We start from the raw sequence: 22155 nt of genomic DNA on the forward strand, positions 1-22155 counted from the left end.
AGTGCAGAATTAGCATGGAAGGAAGTCAGTCTGTGAAACAGCAAAGCATGTTAGATGAAGAGACAAAGGATCAAATACTGATTTAATTTATACCTGTGCAGGTCCATTGAGTTGAATGTGGTTGTGAAGGTCTGAGAACAAAATTTGGCCCAAACTGGATACATCCTCCATAGAAGACATCCCACCACTAACTAGGGTACCTTGCCTCAGATTGTTAAGTTATTCTGCAAAATTCGGCCCAAACTAGATACTTCCTCCATAGACATCCCACTACTAGCTAGGGTACCTTGCCTCAGATTGTTAAGTTATTCTGCAAAATTCGGCCCAAACTAGATACTTCCTCCATAGACATCCCACTACTAGCTAGGGTACCTTGCCTCAGATTGTTAAGTTCTATTCTGCAGTTGTGGACTTCTCACTGCTACTGGATGCTCAAATAGCCACAGCAGCAAAAATACCCACTTCTCTCTGTATAAAAGTGCTATATGGGGGCTATAAAAGTGCCCCCCATCCTACTGGGTGCCAACCTAGGCATGGTGACTCATGAACTGTGACCTCTAGGCTTGATTATTGCAACTCGTTATGTCTAGCAATGAAACCACATATGCTGAAAAAGCTCCAAGCGATACAAATTATAGCAGTTGCCAGCTTGGCAAGCAGGTTGCCATGAACATATCATCCTGGTTCATCACCCTCTGTACTGGTTCATCAGTGAACATAGAATCCATTTCAATGATTCTGCTCTGATATTCAAAGTCCTCCATAAGACTGACCTCAGTTACCTAACAAATCACCCGTCTCTGCAACCACAACCTCCCATGACAGCTACCTTCTACTGGAACAATGAAACTGTTGACCATAGAGGAGGTGTGTGAGTGTAAGAGACAGACTGTCCATGGGAGATGTAACTAGACTATAGAACTCACCTCAGCAACAGATACAAATGACCCAGGAGCTTGCCACTCTCATAGCTAAATGCAGAACACATGCAAAACTTAGCTTTCCCTCAGTAAGTCCTACACACACACACACACGCAAACCACCACCACCCAAAAAATCCTATGAAGGAATCAAAGTATTTTTCCTACAAGCTGCAAGGGAAGAAATGTATACAGAGAAATTGTTGCTGTTCTATTTAAGTACTTGGGAGGGGTTGAAACATAATAGTGATGGGCACTATGGAGATGCCTTGACACAAGAGGTTTAGCTAAAAGTACATTTGTGTGAATTTTGGGCCATTCCATGTCTGAAATACACACTGGCAAGACATGCTGTTTTCCGTGGATTTGCTGTGTGGTATGCCAGCCGAGTTGGGTTTTTTCCACTTACTATGGATTTCTGTGGAAAGAGTAGCTTATGGTCAGGCTAACCTGCCATTGCATGCAACATTAAATGCTGTATTGAGGCAGCTGGCATGATAACCTGTATCAATGCTCTGTTTCCTCTTTGAGCTGCTAATTTGCTGCCAGAACATAAAGTTCTGCATAACTTTGAAAAGGCAATTGCTTATGCGGACAATAGTTGTTAAAAGCACCCTCACTGTCTAGCAGTGGGCCGTCCAAATTGCTTCATTCTGTAGAATAGACAACTCACTGCCTTTCAATATCAGCTTCTCATAACACAGATTGGAGAAATCAGTATGCTCAGTCCAGAATACCGAATGCACCGATGATCTTAGGTCACTAAAACGCCACAGATGCAAAGAAGCAATATCTCACTGCACTAGTGTATTAAAATGCATTTGATCTGATTCCTAATGTAGGCTATCGATTCTGTAATAAAGGATTATGGCCACAATTCAGTTAGGCACTTGGATCTGTGTATTTAAAATTAGGCACATGCTTAAGTACCTTTCTGAATCAAGGCCTATGTGCAGAGGTTTATGAATAGTATGAAACAAAATAAAATACATTTTAGGAGACAAAATGAGAAAATAGTACTGTTGCTAGTGGCATCCTTTGAGGTAGGTTCATATTTATTCGATAATGTTTTCACCCCTCAGCTCATAGAGAGCCGAGAAACGATACACTAGCTGCATACACACTGCAATCACAACTACATTAATGAGTTATCGTCACTCAGCCATTGGGATTGCTAAAGAATCATTTTAAGAATAATTCATAAAATGGTAATTAACCAATTTAATAAATTAATTGATACTTTTTTGCAGATAATGGACTAAATTAATGATATTTTGACCTTACAGATGTCAGCAAGCAAGCCTCTTTAAGGAGGCTGTTAATCACTCCAGTATGAATTTCTTTCATTCACGCCTTAAAACCTTAAATTGCAAAGGGTTAAAAATCTTAGAAAAGAAAAAATACTATTTTAAACACATATTGTCTTATTTTCATAATTTAAAAATAAGCATTTCTGGTTCTTTTCTGAGCACCTTTGGGATTCAAAACAGATCAAGGGCCCAATCCTGCTCTCGCATTGGACTCAACAATATAACTCCTATTGACTCCACTGTACATGGCTGCACTATCCATGCTCTTTAAAATACATTTTAAACAAAATAATTGGCACTGAGAAACTTCTCAGGGCAGAGAGACTGTCTTCCTCTGCTTTACATGGAGCCAACCATGTCTAGTGCTTAAACAAGTACTAAATGATAATATATATGTGACTATACTGCATTCACATTTAAGGGATCTCTTCTTCCCTCAATGTGTACGTGTATCTGATTTACCTTACCCAGAATTATGCTCTTGCGTAAAGAGGCTGCTGATATTCCATTTCAGTCACTAGGGTAGTTTAAGGATACTAATAATCATTCCAGGCTGTTTAGAGGATTGGTGGCAGGGAATACAGACTGCTGGATTTAAGCCAAAGTGCTAAATTAGAATTGTCATTACTCAGTACCAGTTTATCTGAAAGGCCTGAGCAATTCCAATCAGTTTAGGGGTCAAAGAATATATAAAGAAAGAGAACTTCACAGTGCAGAGAAGAGCTAGGCGGGAATTCACTAGCTTGGGTTGAAATTCATGAAGGTCTGCCGCCCAGCAGTGTTGGGTGCATTTCGGAAGAGTAGGTCACATATGCATGAATGGAATTGTATTAATATTAGGGCTTGTTGAAAATTTCCCATCAATGGGAAATTGTTTTTTGATTAAATGAAAATGTTTATGAAAAATGTCTGCGTTCAATGGAAAATTTTGATTGTTCATCAAAACACCATGCACGCGACCAGCATGTCAGCTCAGAAAATGAGAGTTCAGACCCAAGAGTTGAATAGGAATTGGTCCCATGCCCGCACAGAGTGCTAAACACAGGACCAATGGGCTTGTCTCATTACAAAATTATTCCAGTGGTGGTTTTATGCTGTATACACACAACTGTGCCACTCTGCTGTGTATGTAATCCACTGCTAGCCTGACCAGGAAAAATATCCAGTCATTCGGTGTACAGGCTAATAGCAAGAGTACCTTTTGGTTCTTCATTGTTTCCTGCTGTATTTTGTTCTTCCACTTTTGTGGAATCCTTCAATGTTTCATATTGTTTTTCCATTTTAGCTGCTTCTTCCTTTGTACTGTCTGCCTCTTCATTGCTCTTATCTAAAGAAGTTGCAATCAGAACATTCCCTTACTTTTGTACCATACGTACCATAAGTGTTTTGAAATCACATCATTCATTGCTAAACATGAGCATGTTCTTTTGGGAAGTTCAAAGACTTTGACTATTGATTCAGAAAGAAACTCATAGAAGCCTGAAAATGGAGCATCTCTAAAGGTCATCTCCTGCCTTGGTCACTGAAAATGCCTACCTTTTCTCTTGCAAACACTACTTCAAGTCAGTCAATTAAGATATACACCTCTACCCCGATATAACGTGACCCAATATAACACAAATTCGGATATAACGCGGTAAAGCAGCGCTCCGGGGGGGCGGGGCTGCGTGCTCCGGCGGATCAAAGCAAGTTCGATATAACGCGGTTTCACCTAGAACATGGTAAGATTTTTTGGCTCCCGAGGACAGCATTATATCGGAGTAGAGGTGTAATAATATACATTCCCTAAGGGCTGGTTTCAAAGTTCATGGAAGATTATAGGAGTTTCTCCATTGACTTCAATGGGCTTTAGATCAGGCCACACAATCCACAGAATGGGGCCTGTCTTTATTTTTTTCTTGTATTGCAGTGAGTACAAAGAAATCAGACCCATCGAAGTCTAGGGCCAGGTCCTCCAAAGCATTACACAAGGGTTGTCCTTGCATATGGGTAATACTCACTGAAGTAAGGATCGTCCCCAGTGGAATAAGGACACTCGTGAATAAAGATTTGGCGGTTTTGGCAATTATGTGACAACTGCTCCCTTCCAGCAGACACGATAGTTACAGCCCTGCACTTTGCAGGCTCAGACCCTTAAATTACCAGTCTGACACCTAGTTACATTAGTTTACTTATAACTAAATAGATTGAACAACAATGTGTTATTAAATAGTGATTGCAAGGAGATAGAGGAATAGAGTAAATACCTGCTAGTAGCTTGTTTTTGGTGCTGGTCAGGGGGCTTTCAAGTTTACTCTTTGTCTGCAGAGCTATCATTGCATCCAAGTTTTCTGGAAAATGAAAAAAACCTAGTTACTCTCATACTGAAAATGATAGTGCCCAGTTTACCCACCTGGGCAAGAACACGGTTAAATTGCCTTTCAAAAACAAAAGGGTTACGCAAGGAATTAATAATTCTTGTCACCGAAGATATAATGTAAACTGTAAAGGCAACTGATTACCAAGTAACAGAATAGCTATTTGGCTACAGAGAACTGTGAATATTTTTAAGTTAGAAAATATGCTACAGCACCATAATATGGGTACCAAATAATACCAATATGCATAAAAGACAGCATGAGACTATAGATCTATTCAAATTAGAGTATTTAAATCATCCAGACTCTTCTTCTTCCATTTTGATTCAGTGAATGAGCTGACAAAAATAAAGACCACATTGTACCTACCAACTGCTTGCCTTGTGGTGTAAGGAATGAATGTGTGCAATTACAAACATTATCTCAATCAAAGCTGCAAGCAGCATGTTTCTTTTTCCTGGAAGGAGAATATTCCCCTGAACAGTTTCTCTGACAAGTGCTTTTATAGTCTAGGTGGGAAATTAGTCCAATAAAAAGGTTTTATGTGATATTTAAAGTGGAATCAACTTTTAGAAAGTTGACTAGATTAAAACAGCATTTGTACAAGTGCCTCAGAAAACAAACATTTATTAAAAACTTAGCAGACTACGGTGACTTTACGCGGCCCTAGGAGACTGTAGAACAATACTTTCTAGTACTTTAAAAACCTTTAGGGCTAACTCTTGTATCCTACAAAAGTCAAAGCAGAATTTGGCTCTTAGAAGGAAAAACATTAACAACTCAGATATGATCAGTACATACTAGTACAAGGAAAACAAAACCCATTAGATATTGTGTTTAATTACACACATGCAAATGCAGATTATCATGTAATTAGTTATGCTTTCTCATTTATATTGTTGCATTAGTCTAGAATTTGCGTGTTCTTTCAGCAACCTTTTAAAAGTACAATTGAACATCAATCCACAATTCTATACTTAAGAAGATAAGAATGGCCCTACTGGGTCAGACCAAAGGTCCATCAAGCCCAGTATTCACAGTCTTCCGACTGTGGCCAGTGCCAGGTGCCCCAGAGGGAATGAACAGAACAGGTAATCATCAAGTGATCCATCCCCTGTCGCTCATTCCCAGCTTCTGACAAACAGAGGCTAGGGACACCATTCCTGCCCATCCTGGCTAATAGTGATTGATGGACCTATCCTCCATGAATTTATCTAGTTCTTTTTTGAACCCTGCTATGGTCTTGGCCTTCACAACATCCTCTGGCAAGGAGTTCCACAGGTTGACTGTGTGTTGTGTGAAGAAATACTTCTTTTTATTTGTTTTAAACCTGCTGCCTATTAATTTCATTTGGTGACCCCTAGTTCTTGTGTTATGAGAAGCAGTAAACAACACTTCCTTATCTACTTTCTCTATACCAGTCATGATTTTATAGACCCCAATCATATCTCCCCTTAGCCATCTCTTTTCCAAGCTGAAAAGTCCCTGTCTTATTAACCTCTCTTCATACGGAAGCTGTTCCATACCCCTAATCATTTTTGTTGCCCTTTTCTGAACCTTTTCCAATCCCAATATATCTTTTTTGAGATGGGGCATCCACATCTGCACACTGTATTCAAGATGAGGGCGTACCATGGATTTATATAGAGGCAACATGATATTTTCTGTCCTATTATCTATCCCTTTCTTAATTATTCCCAGCATTCTGTTCGCTTTTTTGACTGCCACTGCATATTGAGTGGATGTTCTCAGAGAACTATCCACAATGATTCCAAATCTCTTTTTTGAGTGTTAACAGCTAATTTAGCTTCTAAACTTCTAAACCAACAGCTGCTCTGTGAGATTTTTGAGTGGTTTGATTCTGGGTTGCTAACTTTTCCTTTGTAGAAATAAGTGAACCATTCATTATTAGATATGCTGACTATGGAAGAGTAGATTATTATGGGATTAGTAAAAACCTTAAATATTTTAAATCATATTTTACTTATGAGGCAATGAAGAAAACACACAGAGCTAATCATTTTACCCATCTTCTAAGAGCATATTTTTCCAAAGGAGAGATCAAAAGCACTGCACCCTAAAGGTTAGATTTTAAAGAAACATATTTTACTTCACAGCAGATAACCAGGAGCAATTTTGCCCTACAGCTGGTGAGAAATATTATAATCCTGCAGGGCTGATGGAGTCATCTATATTTTTATTTACATTAAATTAAAATGGCAGTTTTTTGTTGGCTGATACAATGTTTTGCATGATTGCAAATCTGTTTATACACAAAATTAAGTTTCTTTGTAAAAACTTTTCATTTATTATACATTTCTGTAATATGAGATTGTGACCTGGCGACATCTACTCAGCTAAGGAGGACTGGACTTGGTAAACAGTTGGATGAGAGACCCACAAAGAAAAAAAAATTGTGTTGTAGGAAGTCATATTGATGTCTCAGTAATCACCTACTCCAAAGCTCATTGAAGTCAATGGAAAGATTCCCATTGACTTTCATAGCCTTTGAGTCAAACCCTCAGTTATTTTTCATTCTGAATCTGTACTGTGCCAGTACACCAACATGGTTTGGGGGACTACTGTGCTGCAGGAGGTAGGATCTTTTGGATAGGATGTAAAATTGAGGTCCTTGTGCTTATGTTCATTAAATTCTGGATCAATTTTAACCATGCAAATAGATTTGCTCTATACATTTCTCTTGCAGTTTCAGTTGGATAAATTATTCTAATTCACATTCTATTTTATGCTGTTGTGAAGTATTGCCACTTTTTTTTAGGCCCTAATCCAGCAAGCCATTTAAGCATATGCTTAACTTTAAGCAAGTGAGTAGACATTTGAAATCAACGGTCTATTCAGATGCTTAAAGTTAAACATATGCTTATGTGGAATGATTGATTAGGGCCTTCCATGCTCCACCCCAGAAGTGATAGCATTTTAGTGGCAGGTGAAATGATCCCTATATTATGGAGAGACCAAGAGCTCTCCACGGTTAAAGTTACAACAGGGTTCCACTGAAAGGCTGATCTTCAAACCCCTATATAAATCTGTAGATGTATATTTCTATGTTACCAAATATGAATGAGAAGGAAATTCAAAAAGATTTTTAGTTAAACTTTTTAAAAAATCACTTCTTTTTGAAATTTTCAGACAGTGGCATCTACATAAGCACCAAAATGCTTTAGGAGCACAAGACCCAATGGGATTTGTGCTCCTCAGTCACTTCACTGCTTATGCAATTCCCATCCACTTGCCTAACATTCTTTGTATTTTTCTATATTATCAGGGCAGTCCAATTTCAACTCAATTTATTGCTGTTAAACAATACACATTATCGTCTTGTTGAGTACTCTGTGCACAAGACAATAATGTCTATTGTTCACCAGCAATGCAAGTATATATACATATCTCAATATATATAAAAAATTAGCATCGTTTATCAGTAATGAATTGGGGTTCATCACTGAAATCAACACAGAACAAAACATGATGATGGAAAAAAGTTTCATCTTCAAAAGCTGATGTATAAAACTCTAGTCCTCACAAGTAGATGTGGACAATTTCTTATACAAGCCCTTTCAATAGGGCAGTGGTCCCCAACCTTTTTGTGGCCAATAGCACATTCATGTTTTCAGAAGAGTGTGGCGAGCGCCAACAACTTTTCAAGGCTTATTTTGTATTTGTACATTAAATAATACGAAAAACATCATATTTAATATTACATAATATATGAATCCATAAGATAAAAAAGGTAATTTTACATGTAAAAGGTATTAAGTTATTCAGCAATTACTCTTTCACCTTACCATGTGAGTTTGCTCTTTTTTATCGACCTGTAAGAAAAATTAAGGAGTTTTTACAAAATAAATATCATAAACAGTTTTCATCTTATTTATTTTAAAAAAGTAAAACATTGTTCAACTGCTGGTTCAAATATATTTATTATTCTTACTTTAACATAGATAGCCAATTATGGTTAATTAAAAAATATTCTTTGTATTGTTACTTGTATCTGGATTTCAATAAACAAACAAATATGAAAAAAAGTTAAACACAAGTTAATCATACGCGCTCATCAGCACTTAATGGAAAATCGGTATCATTAATTCACGTGGTTTTTCTAATAAAGTCAGTGTGATTTTTGGCACTGCATTTCTTCAGCCAATTTTTCGTAGTTGGGAGAGTAGGATGATATTCCCGTTCGTAAGCAATCATCAAGATGGGCATCTGTAAGCCGAGATCTGTATTTTGATTTTAGGATGTTCATTGTTGAAAACAGAACTTCGCATAGATAAGTGGAACCGAAATAAGATTTTATTTTGTATGCTACATTTTTTAAGGCAGGAAACTTTTTTTGGTCAACCAGATTCCAAAAGTTTTCATCTGTTGCGCAGGATTTTAGAACAATATCATTTTAAAGGTCCAAAATCTCCAGTTCCACATCTTCTGTTCTTACTTGAATGAGACTCGCAATTGATGTAGCCATTTCTGTTACCTCTATTTGGCAAGTAAAAGGTTTCACAAGAAAGGCAACTACAGGCTCAATGATGGTGAACTGTTGAAATCTCTTTTCAAATTGTTCCAGAAGTGTTTGAATGTGGATAACAAATGGTGATGGGTTAAAATCACTGTCACATACCATTTTCTTCATATGTGGGAAATGTACGAGAGACTTCGTCTTCATATGTGACATCCACAAGATCAGTTTTGCTTTGAATGATTTTACAGAACCTATCATTTGAGCCACACGTTTGTCTTTTCCCTGGAGCTCAAGATTTAAAATGTTCAATTTGTCAGTGATGTCAGCAAGAAAAGCCAAGTCCATTAACCAGTTGGAGTCTTCTAGTTGCTCGAAGTTCTAATTTGTGGACTTCAGAAATTCTTTGACCTCTTCAATTAGGCTTAAAAAACGTGCAAGAACTTTACCTTTGCTCAGCCATCGTACTTCTGTGTGCAAGATAAGATCAGATTGTTTATCATCAACATCTTCCAACAGGGCCTTAAAAAATCGGTGTTGCAAAGGTTTCGCTCGAATAGAGTTAATTATTTTAATAACGACATTCATGACGTGTTGAAAAGAAATAACTTTGACGCACAAAGCTTCTTGGTGGATAATGCAAGGATAAGACAAAGTTTGGAAAGGATTCATTCTTCTTGCAGAGTGCAATGAATCCATTGGCGCTGCCCACCATTGCTGGTGCCCCATCAGTGGTGATCGCAGACAGCTTGTGTAGTGGCATACTAATTGATGTTGCGTATGATTTGAATAAATTATAGATGTCTTCACCCTTTGTTCGCCCTTTCATAGGCAATACTTTTAGTAACTCTTCTTTTACGGTGAAGTCACTAAATACCATCCTCACCATAACTGCCAACTGCGCTGTATCCGATACATCTGTCGACTCATCAAACTGCAGTGAAAATCAGTCACATATTTCCAAGTCATCCTTTAACTGAGTTTGCATGTCGCTTGAAATTGCATGTATCCTCCTCGTAACTGTGTTGTCTGATAACTGCAAGCCTTGTATTGCCGACAAAATCTCACGCTTGTTAGAAAATCCTTGAAACAGTCAATCAGCACCAGTCAAAAATGCTTCCTTCAACAATTCACCATCTTGAAAAGGGTTTTTCTTCTTTGCGAGCAGATGAGCAATTTTAAAGGAAGCAATAGTAGCACTTTTAGACTTTACCACTAGTGAAAACAGATTGCTGGGCAGATAGAAGAAAATTAATCAACTCAAATCAACTCAGATTTAAGTGGATGGCTAATGTCAAAAGAGCCGTGATTAGTTTGGAAATGGCGTTTGACATTATGTTTTTTCGGCACTGCAACAGTACCACCACACAATAAGCAAACACATTTCCCTTTATTTTCAATAAAACAATAGGATTCTTCCCACTCTGCGTTGAAATAATACATACGTTGTCTTTATTTGAACCACTCCTTTTGGGGCAAAATGTTAAAAAAATAATAAATCGCAAAGCACGAGAAAACAGCAGTATCAGTGCAGCGGAAGAATACTCACAAAATATACAGAAACACGGGTCACTGACATCCCACTGCGTGCGCAGGCGCAAGCAGAAAAAAAAGAGCGGCGATACACGAGGGACGAGAGGTTGGAACCAACAGCACGCGCATGAGACAGCCTACATCTGCACTACCATGATACTACTAAATCGGGTAGGTCATTCCGGCGAACGAAAATGAGACCAGTTTGCGCTGGGCAGCGCGGAGAGAAGCCGGAGAGAAGTCGCGGCCCTGCGCCTGCCGGGGACAGAGAACATCTGTCCCCGGCAGGCGCGGGGCCGCGGCACTACTTTTCACACCTTGTCACTAGGCGGGCGCACATAAATGCCCCGGTGGGTGCCATGGCGCCTGCGGGCACCGCGTTGGGGACCACTGCAATAGGGAGTCCTTTTTACAGGCAAAACTTTGAAGCTGCCTAGTTAGCTGCATGGCATGTTAACATTCATATAAACATTTAGCAAACTACTGTATTTTCAGTTTCATATATTGGGAGTTAGCTGTGCAAGCCATTCATGGGGACTGCAATGACACGTTCTCACACACAACAGTGATATGATTACCCAAGAGGCCAGATTCTTATTAAACAGGATTGGTTGCTTCCTTTTTTCAAAATTAATTTCCACTCCCCCCCAACAGTTTTCATTTTTTCAAAGCACTTGTGTTTCCATCAGATGTGGATGGACCACGGTTGAATAATGTTTGCTTTGAGTTACATTAATGGTGTGAGTCATCTTCAGAAATGACATGTGCAGGGCCAGTAGCTAAGCAACTGAATGTCCTATTTGGTGGTCTAACAAGATCTGATGACTTTTCTAGTCTGGTTACCCTAGCAACCTATTTGTTACAGAGTAAGAATTCATAAAGGTGTTGACCTTTTGTCAGCCTGGCCACCTCTTTGTAATGGTACTAATCAAGGCAACAAAACAAGAGCTAAGGAGCTAATGGATGTGACCCAGGTTAGTAAAACAGCTATCCCAAGGGCAATAGGCTTTGAGAATGTTATTAGCTACCATGAAGGCATTGTTGTCTAATGGTTAGCTCCAGAAACCAGACATCAAGCAGATCTGGTTTCTACTCCCAGCTCTGCCGCTAGCTTACTCTACATCAACGTACTGGCAACTATCAGCACAAACTCTTATGCTGAAGCTTGCTACAGTATGTAAAACTGATTTTTTTTGTGACCCGGGTAACTACAGGCCTGTTAGTTTAACATCTGTAATATGCAAGGTCTTGGAAAAATTTTTGAAGGAGAAAGTGGTTAAGGACCTTGAGGTCAATGGCACTTGGGACAAATTATAACATGGGTTTACGAAAGGCAGATCGTGCCAAACCAACCTGATCTCCTTCTTTGAGAAAGTAACAGATTTTTTAGATAAAGGAAATGCGGTGGATCTAATATACCTAGATTTCAGTAAAGCGTTTGATACGGTACTGCATGAGGAATTATTGGTTAAATTGGAAAAGATGGGGATTGATATGAAAATCCAGAGGTGGATAAAGAACTGGTTAAAGGGGAGACTGCAGCGGGTCGTACTGAAAGGTGAACTGTCAGATTGGAGGGAGGTTACCAGTGGAGTTCCTCAAGGTTCGGTTTTGGGTCCGATTTTATTTAATCTATTTATTACTGACCTCGGAACCGAATGTAGAAGTGGGCTGATAAAGTTTGCGGATGACATAAAGTTGGGAGGTATTGCCAATTCGGAGAAGGATCGGGATATCCTGCAGGGAGACTTGGATGACCTGGTAAACTGGAGTAATAGTAATAGGATGAAATTTAATAGTGAGAAGTGTAAGGTGATGCATTTAGGGATGACTAACAAGAATTTTAGTTATAAGCTGGGGACGCATCGGTTGGAAGTGACGGAAGAGGAGAAGGACCTCGGAGTCCTGGTTGATCGCAGGATGACTATGAGTCGGCAATGTGACGTGGCTGTGGAAAAAGCTAATGCGGTCTTGGGATGCATTAGGCGAGGTATTTCTAGTAGGGATAAGGAGGTGCTGCTTCCGTTATACAAGGCGCTGGTGAGACCTCATTTGGAGTACTGTGTGCAGTTCTGGTCTCCCATGTTTAAAAAGGATGAACTCAAACTGGAACGGGTGCAGAGAAGGGCCTCTAGGATGATCCGAGGAATGGAAAACCTGTCGTATGAAAGGAGACTCGAGGAGCTCGGTTTGTTTACCCTAACCAAAAGGAGGCTGAGGGGGGATATGATTGCTCTCTTTAAATATATCAGAGGGATAAATACCAGGGAGGGAGAGGAATTATTTCAGCTTAGTACTAATGTGGACACGAGAACAAATGGATATAAACTGGCCGTCGGGAAGTTTAGGCTTGAAATTAGACGACGGTTTCTAACCGTCAGAGGGGTGAAGTTCTGGAATAGCCTTCCGAGGGAAACGGTGGGGGCGAAAGACCTCTCTGGCTTTAAGATTAAGCTTGATAAGTTTATGGAGGGGATGGTTTGATGGGATAACGTGATTTTAGTCAATAAGTCAATAACGTGCCATCGCTGGTAATTAGTATCAATGGTCAATGTGGGTCTGGCTGGAGAATCTTGCCCAAATGCTCGGGGTTCTGCTGATCGCCATATTTGGGGTCGGGAAGGAATTTTCCTCCAGGGTAGATTGGCAGAGGCTCTGGAGGTTTTTCGCCTTCCTCCACAGCATGGGGCAGGGGTCGCTTGCTGGAGGATTCTCTGCGACTTTAAATCATGATTTGGGGACTTCAACAGCTGAGTCAAGGGAGAGAATTATTCCAGGAGTGGGTGGGTCAGATTTTGTGGCCTGCGTCATGCGGGAGGTCAGACTAGATGATCATAATGGTCCCTTCTGACCTTAAAGTCTATGAGTCTATGATTTCTTTACCTGTAGTTAAGATTGCTATCAGGTGCCATGATCATCACATTCTGTTTAAAAACCCAGCATTTCTATGCTGCATAGGAACAACACAACAGAACAAGTCTTTTTGCAGAAGTGTTGTTTAATACCATAAATTTTTGTCATCAGTCAACTTTTAAATTAAGTTGACAAGTGAACAAGGTTAGAATGTGAAAGTGCCTCCTAGGCACAGGTTGATTATGCAAAGAAATTATATCTTTCCAGGAAATGTTACAAACCCCCAGAAACCATCATGAAAAGATAGATCTGTGTACACAGGGAGAGAAGTATCTGCTTTCGATATTATTAATTCAGCTAAACATTAGCATGGGCAGATTACTCACTGCCCACTAACAAGCCCATAGCCATTTAAGTAATAATAATTGGCTCTTACCCAACAATTTCAAAATGGTTTATGACAATAGATTAGTATTACTATCCCATTTTACAAATGGGAAACTGAGGCAGAGAGGTGTAAGATGAAACAAACTGAATGCAGAGTTTAATCAGCTTCACATCGGTCTCATCCCATCAAAAGGGGTTATATGAACTACTAGTAGCTAGAGATGGGCCTCCAGCACCGAACTAGAGGTGGTTGCAGTCATGGAATGGAGGCACCACTGGTTTTGCTGATGGATGATTCACTCTTGCCCACAGACAGGAGAAAGATGTCTGCTAGATCTCTCTGTGGCATTGGTTATCACTGATCACTGTCCTTCCTCAGAGGGAAGCACTAAAATGGCCCACATCCTTCCTCTAGGGATACTGCAGAGAGCTGTGATAGTGATAGGTAACTGCCCCTCTGCCTCCAGAGAACTCACCTCTGGAGTGTCAAGTCTCTCCTCCATCCTATTTAACATCCACACCAAGTTAACAAGAGCAATCATAAGGCAACATGGTCTCAAATGGCAGCGACATTCAGACAACACCCAGCTCTACATCTTTATTACTTCTGCCACAAGGAGCACCATTTCCAACTGTTCCATTGACCAGCTATGATCAGCACCTGGATGTAAGCAAGCCGGCTGAAGGTGAACCCGCACAAGACAGAGGTGGTGGTAGTAAGAGGGAGACACTTTGAAAATATAGCAACTATTATCACATCCTTTTCTACCAAGGGAGTCTGCCTCCATATCATCAGCTCAGACCACAGCCTTTAGGTCCTTCTAGACTCCCCATTGCTATGCTGTTTGTTTGTTTGTTCCCCAGGACCCCGAAAGGGGTAAGCATCCAAAGGGACTCGGCCGGAGAGCTGAGACTCCATCCCCTTCAGAGTGCTACAGCCACTTGAGTGACCAGATCTGGAGTTAGTGTGTAACCTATCAACACCCCAAGGGGGCACTGGTGAAGGACCAGAACCCTGACAGTCTGCCACTGGCTAGGGGTCTGAGGCCTATACTGTTTGTTGTATGAAGCTCTAGCTGTGCTGCTCCATTCCTTTGTGACATCCAGGCCATATATAGGCATAAACACACAAACATCCACAGAACTGGCCCAAGCTACCTAAGAGAATGCCACTCTTTCCATTATAATAACCTCCCCTGACAGCTACATTCTGCAAGAAACATGGAACTCTCACCCTCAAGGGTGAAGTGTGGGAGAGCAGGAGACAGGGCTTCCTAAAAAAAGTTATGTCAATATATAATGTATGTACACCATGTGGCCAGCAAAATTGCCCTCCCGAGGCTGGGGTGTGGCTCCTTCTTACTGTTGATCATCTGTCAGAACACAAGGATCACTGGGAAATTCTGGCAGAGTAAATGTCTAACTCTTACTTAAGCCTTGTGAATTTCTCATGCATGTTTCTGGTACTTCTTCCCAACACACTTATCACCAGAATATTTTTACATGTGAACGTCTCCTTGAGAATCTGCCTGCCTGCCTGAGTGGTGTCATGGCCGAGTGTTTGCGGCCGAGTGTTTGCAGCCTCATCATTACCACTCACGAGAGAGTCATGTCATGTCACAGACCCCAGGTCGGGGCAACATGCCAAGAGGGGCAGGCTGGTCTGAAAAGAGACAGATGCAGCCTCACACACTGCTCTCTTGGTAATCAGCAATGAGAAGGAGAGGACACTCTGAGGGGCAGGGCCGGCCCACAACATTTTGCCACCTGAGGTGGGGAGCTCAAATAATGCCCCCATACCCCCTCACTTGGGCCAAAACTTTGAAAGGTCTCAATTCTGCCTTCTTCCTGTTCTACTCCTCTCATGGTACTGCTCTGCTACCTACCCCAATAAAGGAGAATTAACTTAAAATGCCTTGTTCAAAAATTTTAAGTAACACAACTTTCAAATGCCTGAACAGCAAATGTAACTTTTCTTGTCTGCATAGTAAACACTGGCATTTTTATCTGTTTGAATAATCAAAATGGTGCTTTCCGTGCCTTCTTGGTTGCAAAGATTTGAACTGCTTCCTGCTGAAGGTCCACAGTCTGGACCAGCCTCTCTTGTGTCATTGTGGAGCATAGATGTGTTTTTATTAACTTCAGCTTGGAGAAGCTGCGTTCTCCACGGCAACTGTTACAGGAAGTGTTAGAAGTATGCGCAGAGCAACAAAAGCATTTGGAAAGAGGGTGGTCATCTTATTTGTGCACATATATTCCAGAACAGCCTTTGGAGTTGATCCTGCTGAAATGTATTTTGAAAGGGCTTTCAGTTCATCACTAAATCACTCGCATCAATATCGCGCATGTCATCACATGTCAACACTGTCTCTAGCGCCCTGCATTGCTGGTGTAGGTCTTCTTCAGGTATAGTGAGGAGTTTTGGAATGTCATACAACATCCCAAATATACTGCTGTGTTCCTTGAGCTGCATGAAACGTTCTTCAACTGACTGTATTGCACAACCTAGCACCTGGTTAAAGAATTCAACTTCGAATTGTTGTTTGGGGTCTCTTATGGGATTAGCCCATGTCTCGTAATCAAAATGTCTTCTTCTTCTTCGGTGACTCTTGTATTCTTGAATGGGTGGGAAAATAGCTTCAGTGTGAAGTTCCTCTGCCAACTTCTGTGCACTCTTCAGAACGTTTTGAAATCCCTCATCTGACCGGTAAGACTGTAGGTATGACTTTGCTTTGTCCAGTTGTTCCATTGCTCCAGATATATCAAGGTCAACACCTTGGAGTCTCTTGCTTACAACATTTATTTCAAGCAGTATGTCATGCCACAACACTAAGCCACACAGAAATTTGAAGTTATGTATGTTTCTGGTGATTCCATTTCCTTCTGCCACTGTTCTCCCACGAACAGTTCCTGTCATAGCATTATCCTCCATAATGGCAACTATGGCATCATCTATCTTCCCAATTTGGTGTTTGATAGGCTTTATCACCTCCTCTCGACTTTCCCATCGTGTGGCACTCAGTGGTTTCAGTGTCAGAGAGGATGTTCCCAGATGTTGCTTCAAAATTTGCCATCGATGAGTTGATGCAGAGAAAAATACATAGATGCTTTGAATTACATTAAAAAATTCAGCAGCCTCACTAGAAGCTGATGCTACATCACTGACCACCAAGTTCAATGAATGAGAACTGCATGGGACAAAAAAACTCGAGGGTTTAACTCTCAGATCCGTGTCTGCACTCCTCTGTTCTTTCCTCTCATGTTGGCACCATTATCGTAGCCCTGACCTCTCATGTCAGCTATCGCAATTTCCATATCTTCCAGCTTTTTAAGCAGCACATTTGTCATACCAGCTCCTGTAGTATCATCAATGTCAATAAATTCTAGAAAATGCTCTCTGACAGTCACCATTGCAGGGACATTTTCACTAGGTTCTGTTGTTGTTACAAAACGCACCATTAATGTCATTTGTTCCATATGGCTGATGTCAGGTGTGCAGTCCAGAATAACAGAGTAATACTTTGCTGACTTCAGATCTGCCACAATCTTGTTTGACTTTTGTTGCCAGTAACTGTATGATCTCATTTTGAATTGTTTTTCCAAGGTAGTGGTGTGTGTACATTTCTTGGGTGGTGACTCTTCTTAGATGCTCCTGGAGTACAGCATCAAACTCAGCCATCAGCTCCACAATTTGAAGGAAGTTTCCATTGTTTGGCACATACAGCTGATCTGAAGTGCCACGCAGTGCTAGATTTTGGGTAGCAAGCATTCTCACAATGGCAATGAGCCTTTTCAGAACATTTTGCCAGTAAAGAGACTCTGATGCAATCTTCTCTTGATGCTGATCATCTATGGTGGCCTTTAACCTTAGTCTCATCTCAAGCTCTTTCCACCTATGGAATCCTCTCTGGTGATTTGCTGCCTTCTCATGGCATGCCAGATTTCTAGCCATATTTTTCCAGTCCTTTGTTCCTGTAGAACCCAATGCGGCTGGAAAATTAGACTGGAAGAGTTTGCAACAAAAACAGTATGCAGCATTCTGGGTTTTTGAGTACATAAGCCATGGCCTCTCCACTTTGTCACCATTGGGGATTTCACGCCAGTAATGTGTTGGATGGAAACTTCTATTTTCATTGTCTTTGGGGAACATGAAGTTTTTCACTTGCTGTGGCCCATGGAGTACAAGGAAGTCCCTCAGGCTACTGCTCAAGTGGGTCCACAGTCCTGGATCATCTAGACTTAAGGAACTAAACTCAGCAGTAGCTGTTTCTTGCGCCTCCACCTCACTCTTCTCTGATCTACACTTTTTTTCAGGAATGTGCATGGTTACATCCATTTGAGATGGAGATATGGATGCTGCAGTAGCTGCCAGGTCACCTGCACTCTGACTAACTGGAAGATCAGGCATCTCCTCACCACTCACATCCTCACTGGGTCCGGAAGGCTCACTGTGAACAGTTGTGTCTATGTATCTCAGGAGAGCTCCTTCCTGCTTAGATAGAAAAGCTTCCTTTGCTTTCTTTCTTCGAATGCTGCCCCAGAGGGGCGTTTTCTTCTTTCACTCATGACTGCTGTTCTGTGCCAGCTATAGAGGCTCTCAACACTCAATTGAAGGGGACAAATAAGCAGGCTGGTAGCAGGGCCTGAGTGAGGGAAGATATCAGCGTCTTAAGGGCCTAACTGGCTCCTACTACTTCAGTTGACTGCCTGTTCTCCTCAAGTGGGTTCAGGGAAGCAGCAGGAAACAGGAAGCTCCCTGAGAAGCTGGTGTTAATCAGTCCAGGCTCCTGGGGGTGCTAGAGAAGTACATAAGAGGCTCCTCCTCCTCCTCTCTCTCCCTGCAGCTCCTGCTGCTTTCTGTTATTCCCTCTCACCTTTTCTCCTGCCTGCCTATTATGTCTCTTGTGCCCTCCTTCCTCCAGCACAGCACTCCACCCTCTCTGTGCATCTAGAGCAGAGAGAATACACATGCACCAGCAGCAGACACAATTTTCTACACTCTGGGTCCTAGTGGCGACCCCCCACAGTCTGGCACCTGAGGCGGCCGCCTCAGTTCGCCTCATGGTAAGGCCAGCCCTGCTGAGGGGGACATCACAATTAAGAGTTTGTTTGTTTGAGGGGGAAGCAGTGTCAGGATTTCCTTTGTTGTTCCTGTTTAATCTCCTCCCACAAAAGCTGGGCATCAGGCTAACCCCTTCATGCGGCTCAGGATAGCTAGATGCAGCTCCCACCAGAGCAGTGGTTCTCAACCTATTTACCATTGTGGGCTGCATATGCAGCTCTCTCTGTGTTATGTGGGCCACCTCCACACAATATATATACTACCTGTATGGTCCTGAGGATGTCACATTGGCCGCAGCTGTGTGCTGATTGGGCCGCAGGTTGAGAACCACTGCTCCAGAGGATTTTAACAACATCACTCTGGGGTTAGCCAGATGGGAAATCTCTCAAGAGCCATATGATGCAATTTCTCCTCCTATCTAACCCCCTCCCTCTCTGGGGCTGCTCATGCTGCCTGTACAGCCCATTAAATAACATTCTGATAACATACAGCTTGCGAAGGGCACTGGAGTGGGATAGGGGGTATGTAAACCCAGCCTGGAGGAACTTAATTTGGGAAATTCAGATAAATGGCACCCTCCCCCCAACATCCTAGTCCTAATCCCACATTTATGGTTTCAGTGCTCAGATGTGCCTACAGAGACACTGACTCCAGAAGGCAGTCCTTACGCTGAGCTGTTAAATAACAACAAATGGGTAGGCAAATGGTCCTTTCCCCACAAAGAGAAAACAGGTGACAGGGTGCAAAGCACCGGGCTTTCAAGAATCAGAGAAACCAAATTAATGCATCAACAGAGAAGCTATTAGGAGGGCTGGCACTTATAACAACAGATCCAGGGGGAGAGTGGGAAGAAGCAAAGGGACATTGAAGAAGAGCCATGGCATTTGCAAGAACAGAGGAATGAAATGCAATATCCTCCTTTTAGTTTAAAGGATGTTACATGGGGTTTGGAGAGTCAAGAAGGGAGGAGTGGCTCACTGAGAGGGGGCTAGTACTACTGAAACAACTGAAACCTCCTTATAGTAATTCAGCTGATGCGGTCCAGCCCCTGTGGATATGCTATGACCTCACATGTCACTCAGATTTCTCTCTTGGCCCAAGATGTCCATATCTATACACTACAATATGGGGCAAATCCTTTCAGAATCTCAATGCCATGTCCTAGGCCGGCAGTCACATGCTTTTCATTCTAGGGCTGCCATTGGCTCTTTCTGGAGTCAGAGCCGGCACTTTCGCCAGACTGAAGAACTCCCACTTGAAGCCTCTAGGGCTTTGGGTGGGAAAGGAATGTAGGATCAAGTCATTATTGGAATTGTTGTTCTGGGACAACCCACAGAAGCGCCACACGGTCTCTGGGGAAAGCAGGAAAACCATTTGACCTGTTTTGCTATTGAAGTCAAAGCCATCCCATAGATTGGCCAAGGGAGACTGACCGCCAATGTCCTTCTAGATAGGAGTGGATGGATCCAGACCATCCCTTTGGTGCCTCTTTATGGTGCGAAGGAGTGGATTTGGCCCTCAGGGCGCAGGAGAGCTGACTGGCCAACACATCTCTTTTTTGAGATGGAAGGCTTAGGGCCAAACTGAGAGGTGACCTACATGGTGGTGAAAGTTAAACATTGGTAAGTGTGTATATATAAGTAGATGTAATTTGTTCGTTGATGGGGACAGAAGGTTGTAGCAAGAAAAGCAACTGGCACTGTGTAATGAGGGGTTTGATAAGACTTAATTATATTCATGGGGGTGCCCTCCTTATGTCACACCTGCTTATACACTCCTGCCACAGCCCTCATCCTTCCTTCCCCTCCTCATGTAAGTTACATTCACCAACCTGTGTGTATCCTACATTGTCAGGGAGGCTTTCACCTGACAATTCAGATGCAGTAATAGTGAGTGAAAGAGGAACATGCTTCTGGACGCTTTTCTGCTCTCTGCATTACGCTATTGGCTCAGTCCTGATCCAACCTAAGTAACTGGAAATTTTGCCATTGGTTTCAATGGAACATGTTCAGGCTCAGTGTCTGGAGTGGCTATATTGAGGAGTACTGCACAAGCTTGGCAGTGTACTCAGCTGTGTCCTTGTGTCCCAATTAAAGGCCAGGTTGTGTCTCCTGGGCACTGGCCTGTGTTGTGGTGGAGCTCTGAGGGGCACTGTGTAGGAGGGCCAAGGAAAGAACATCCACTTTAGCATCCCAAGGAAAGAACACCCACTTTAGCATCCCAAACAGTAGCGGAGAGAGCATGAGAGCAGCACAGCGAGTCAGTGCCCCCATGGGATCAGAGGTGCATTTTCCCAGGGTATGCAGGGTTTGGGGTCTGCACTCCCTGTGTCCTCAAAACTTTCCACCAGAGAAAATTTTTGCAGCTGAACCACATGGAAATTCCTGTGTCTTCTTTCCCCTCCCGGTGGGATTTCCTTCAGAGGTACAATTTGGCTCCAATATAGTGTTACAGTAAAACTGTATTATTAGTAATATATTTAGAGAAGAGACAAACTAGTTTTAAAAACTCCGGGTATGTCTACCCAGGCGATTGCTCATACGGAGGGTGCGTGCCTATCTATGAACCACCTACCCACTGCTGGTATGTCATGTCATTTGGAATCCTTCTCTGAATTGCCCATCAGAAACAAATGACAAGGCGAAGGGGAGATGCATGGAGACATCTGTTCATGTCCAGTTCCAACCAAAATAATCTCCTACTCAGTTGTGGAAGGGGCTAGAGAATCTGACAGTGATTCAGAGCTGAAGGAAGGAGGTGTGAAAGAGGTGGCTCTGTCTCAGAGTTGAAGCAAGGAGGTGGTTCTGACTCAAACACTATAAATATTGAAGAGATGAAGCCATGTCTATTTTTCCTCTTAGCCACCAAACTGGTGCTTTTGGTTCTATGGTATCCCTACACTTGGGGGATACATGGGGTTAGAAGTTCACGTGCTACTGCAGATTTTATTGAATTGGGATGGCAAAGGATAAGATTGCTACAATATTACTTCCATAAATGCTATGCCAACAGGTAAAATGTAAACCCTAGTCTCTAAAGAGTATAGGTTAAGTGTTAAGTACCACAATGAAGTCCGATTTGTCCCCTGATGCCTTATAAGTATTTGTCCAGCTTCTCTTAAAGCTCTGTTTACATTATACTCCAATATTTATTACAAATATTTTCCATAATGATTATAAAGGGACTCATTATATTTAGGGATTTATTTTGAAATGTGGTAATTCATTACCATATTTAAATGAACTGGAGCTCTTTT

The 22155-nt window shown here is 41.8% G+C and overlaps 1 protein-coding gene across 1 annotated transcript in view; it reads right to left on the reverse strand.

Annotated features, from left to right (window-relative positions):
• The window catches only part of SCG3 (secretogranin III), a 44365-nt gene that overhangs the window by 6999 nt on the left and 15211 nt on the right, over nucleotides 1-22155 (reverse strand). The window contains exons 9-10 of the mRNA XM_065412275.1: nucleotides 4477-4560; nucleotides 3429-3557 (exon numbers count right to left, since the gene is read on the reverse strand). Coding sequence (XP_065268347.1) covers nucleotides 3429-3557; nucleotides 4477-4560 — 213 coding nt within the window. The remainder of the gene's footprint in view (nucleotides 1-3428; nucleotides 3558-4476; nucleotides 4561-22155) is intronic.

Source organism: Emys orbicularis, chromosome 10 (genome assembly GCF_028017835.1).
Source record: "Emys orbicularis isolate rEmyOrb1 chromosome 10, rEmyOrb1.hap1, whole genome shotgun sequence".
NCBI classification, from domain to species: Eukaryota; Metazoa; Chordata; order Testudines; family Emydidae; genus Emys; species Emys orbicularis.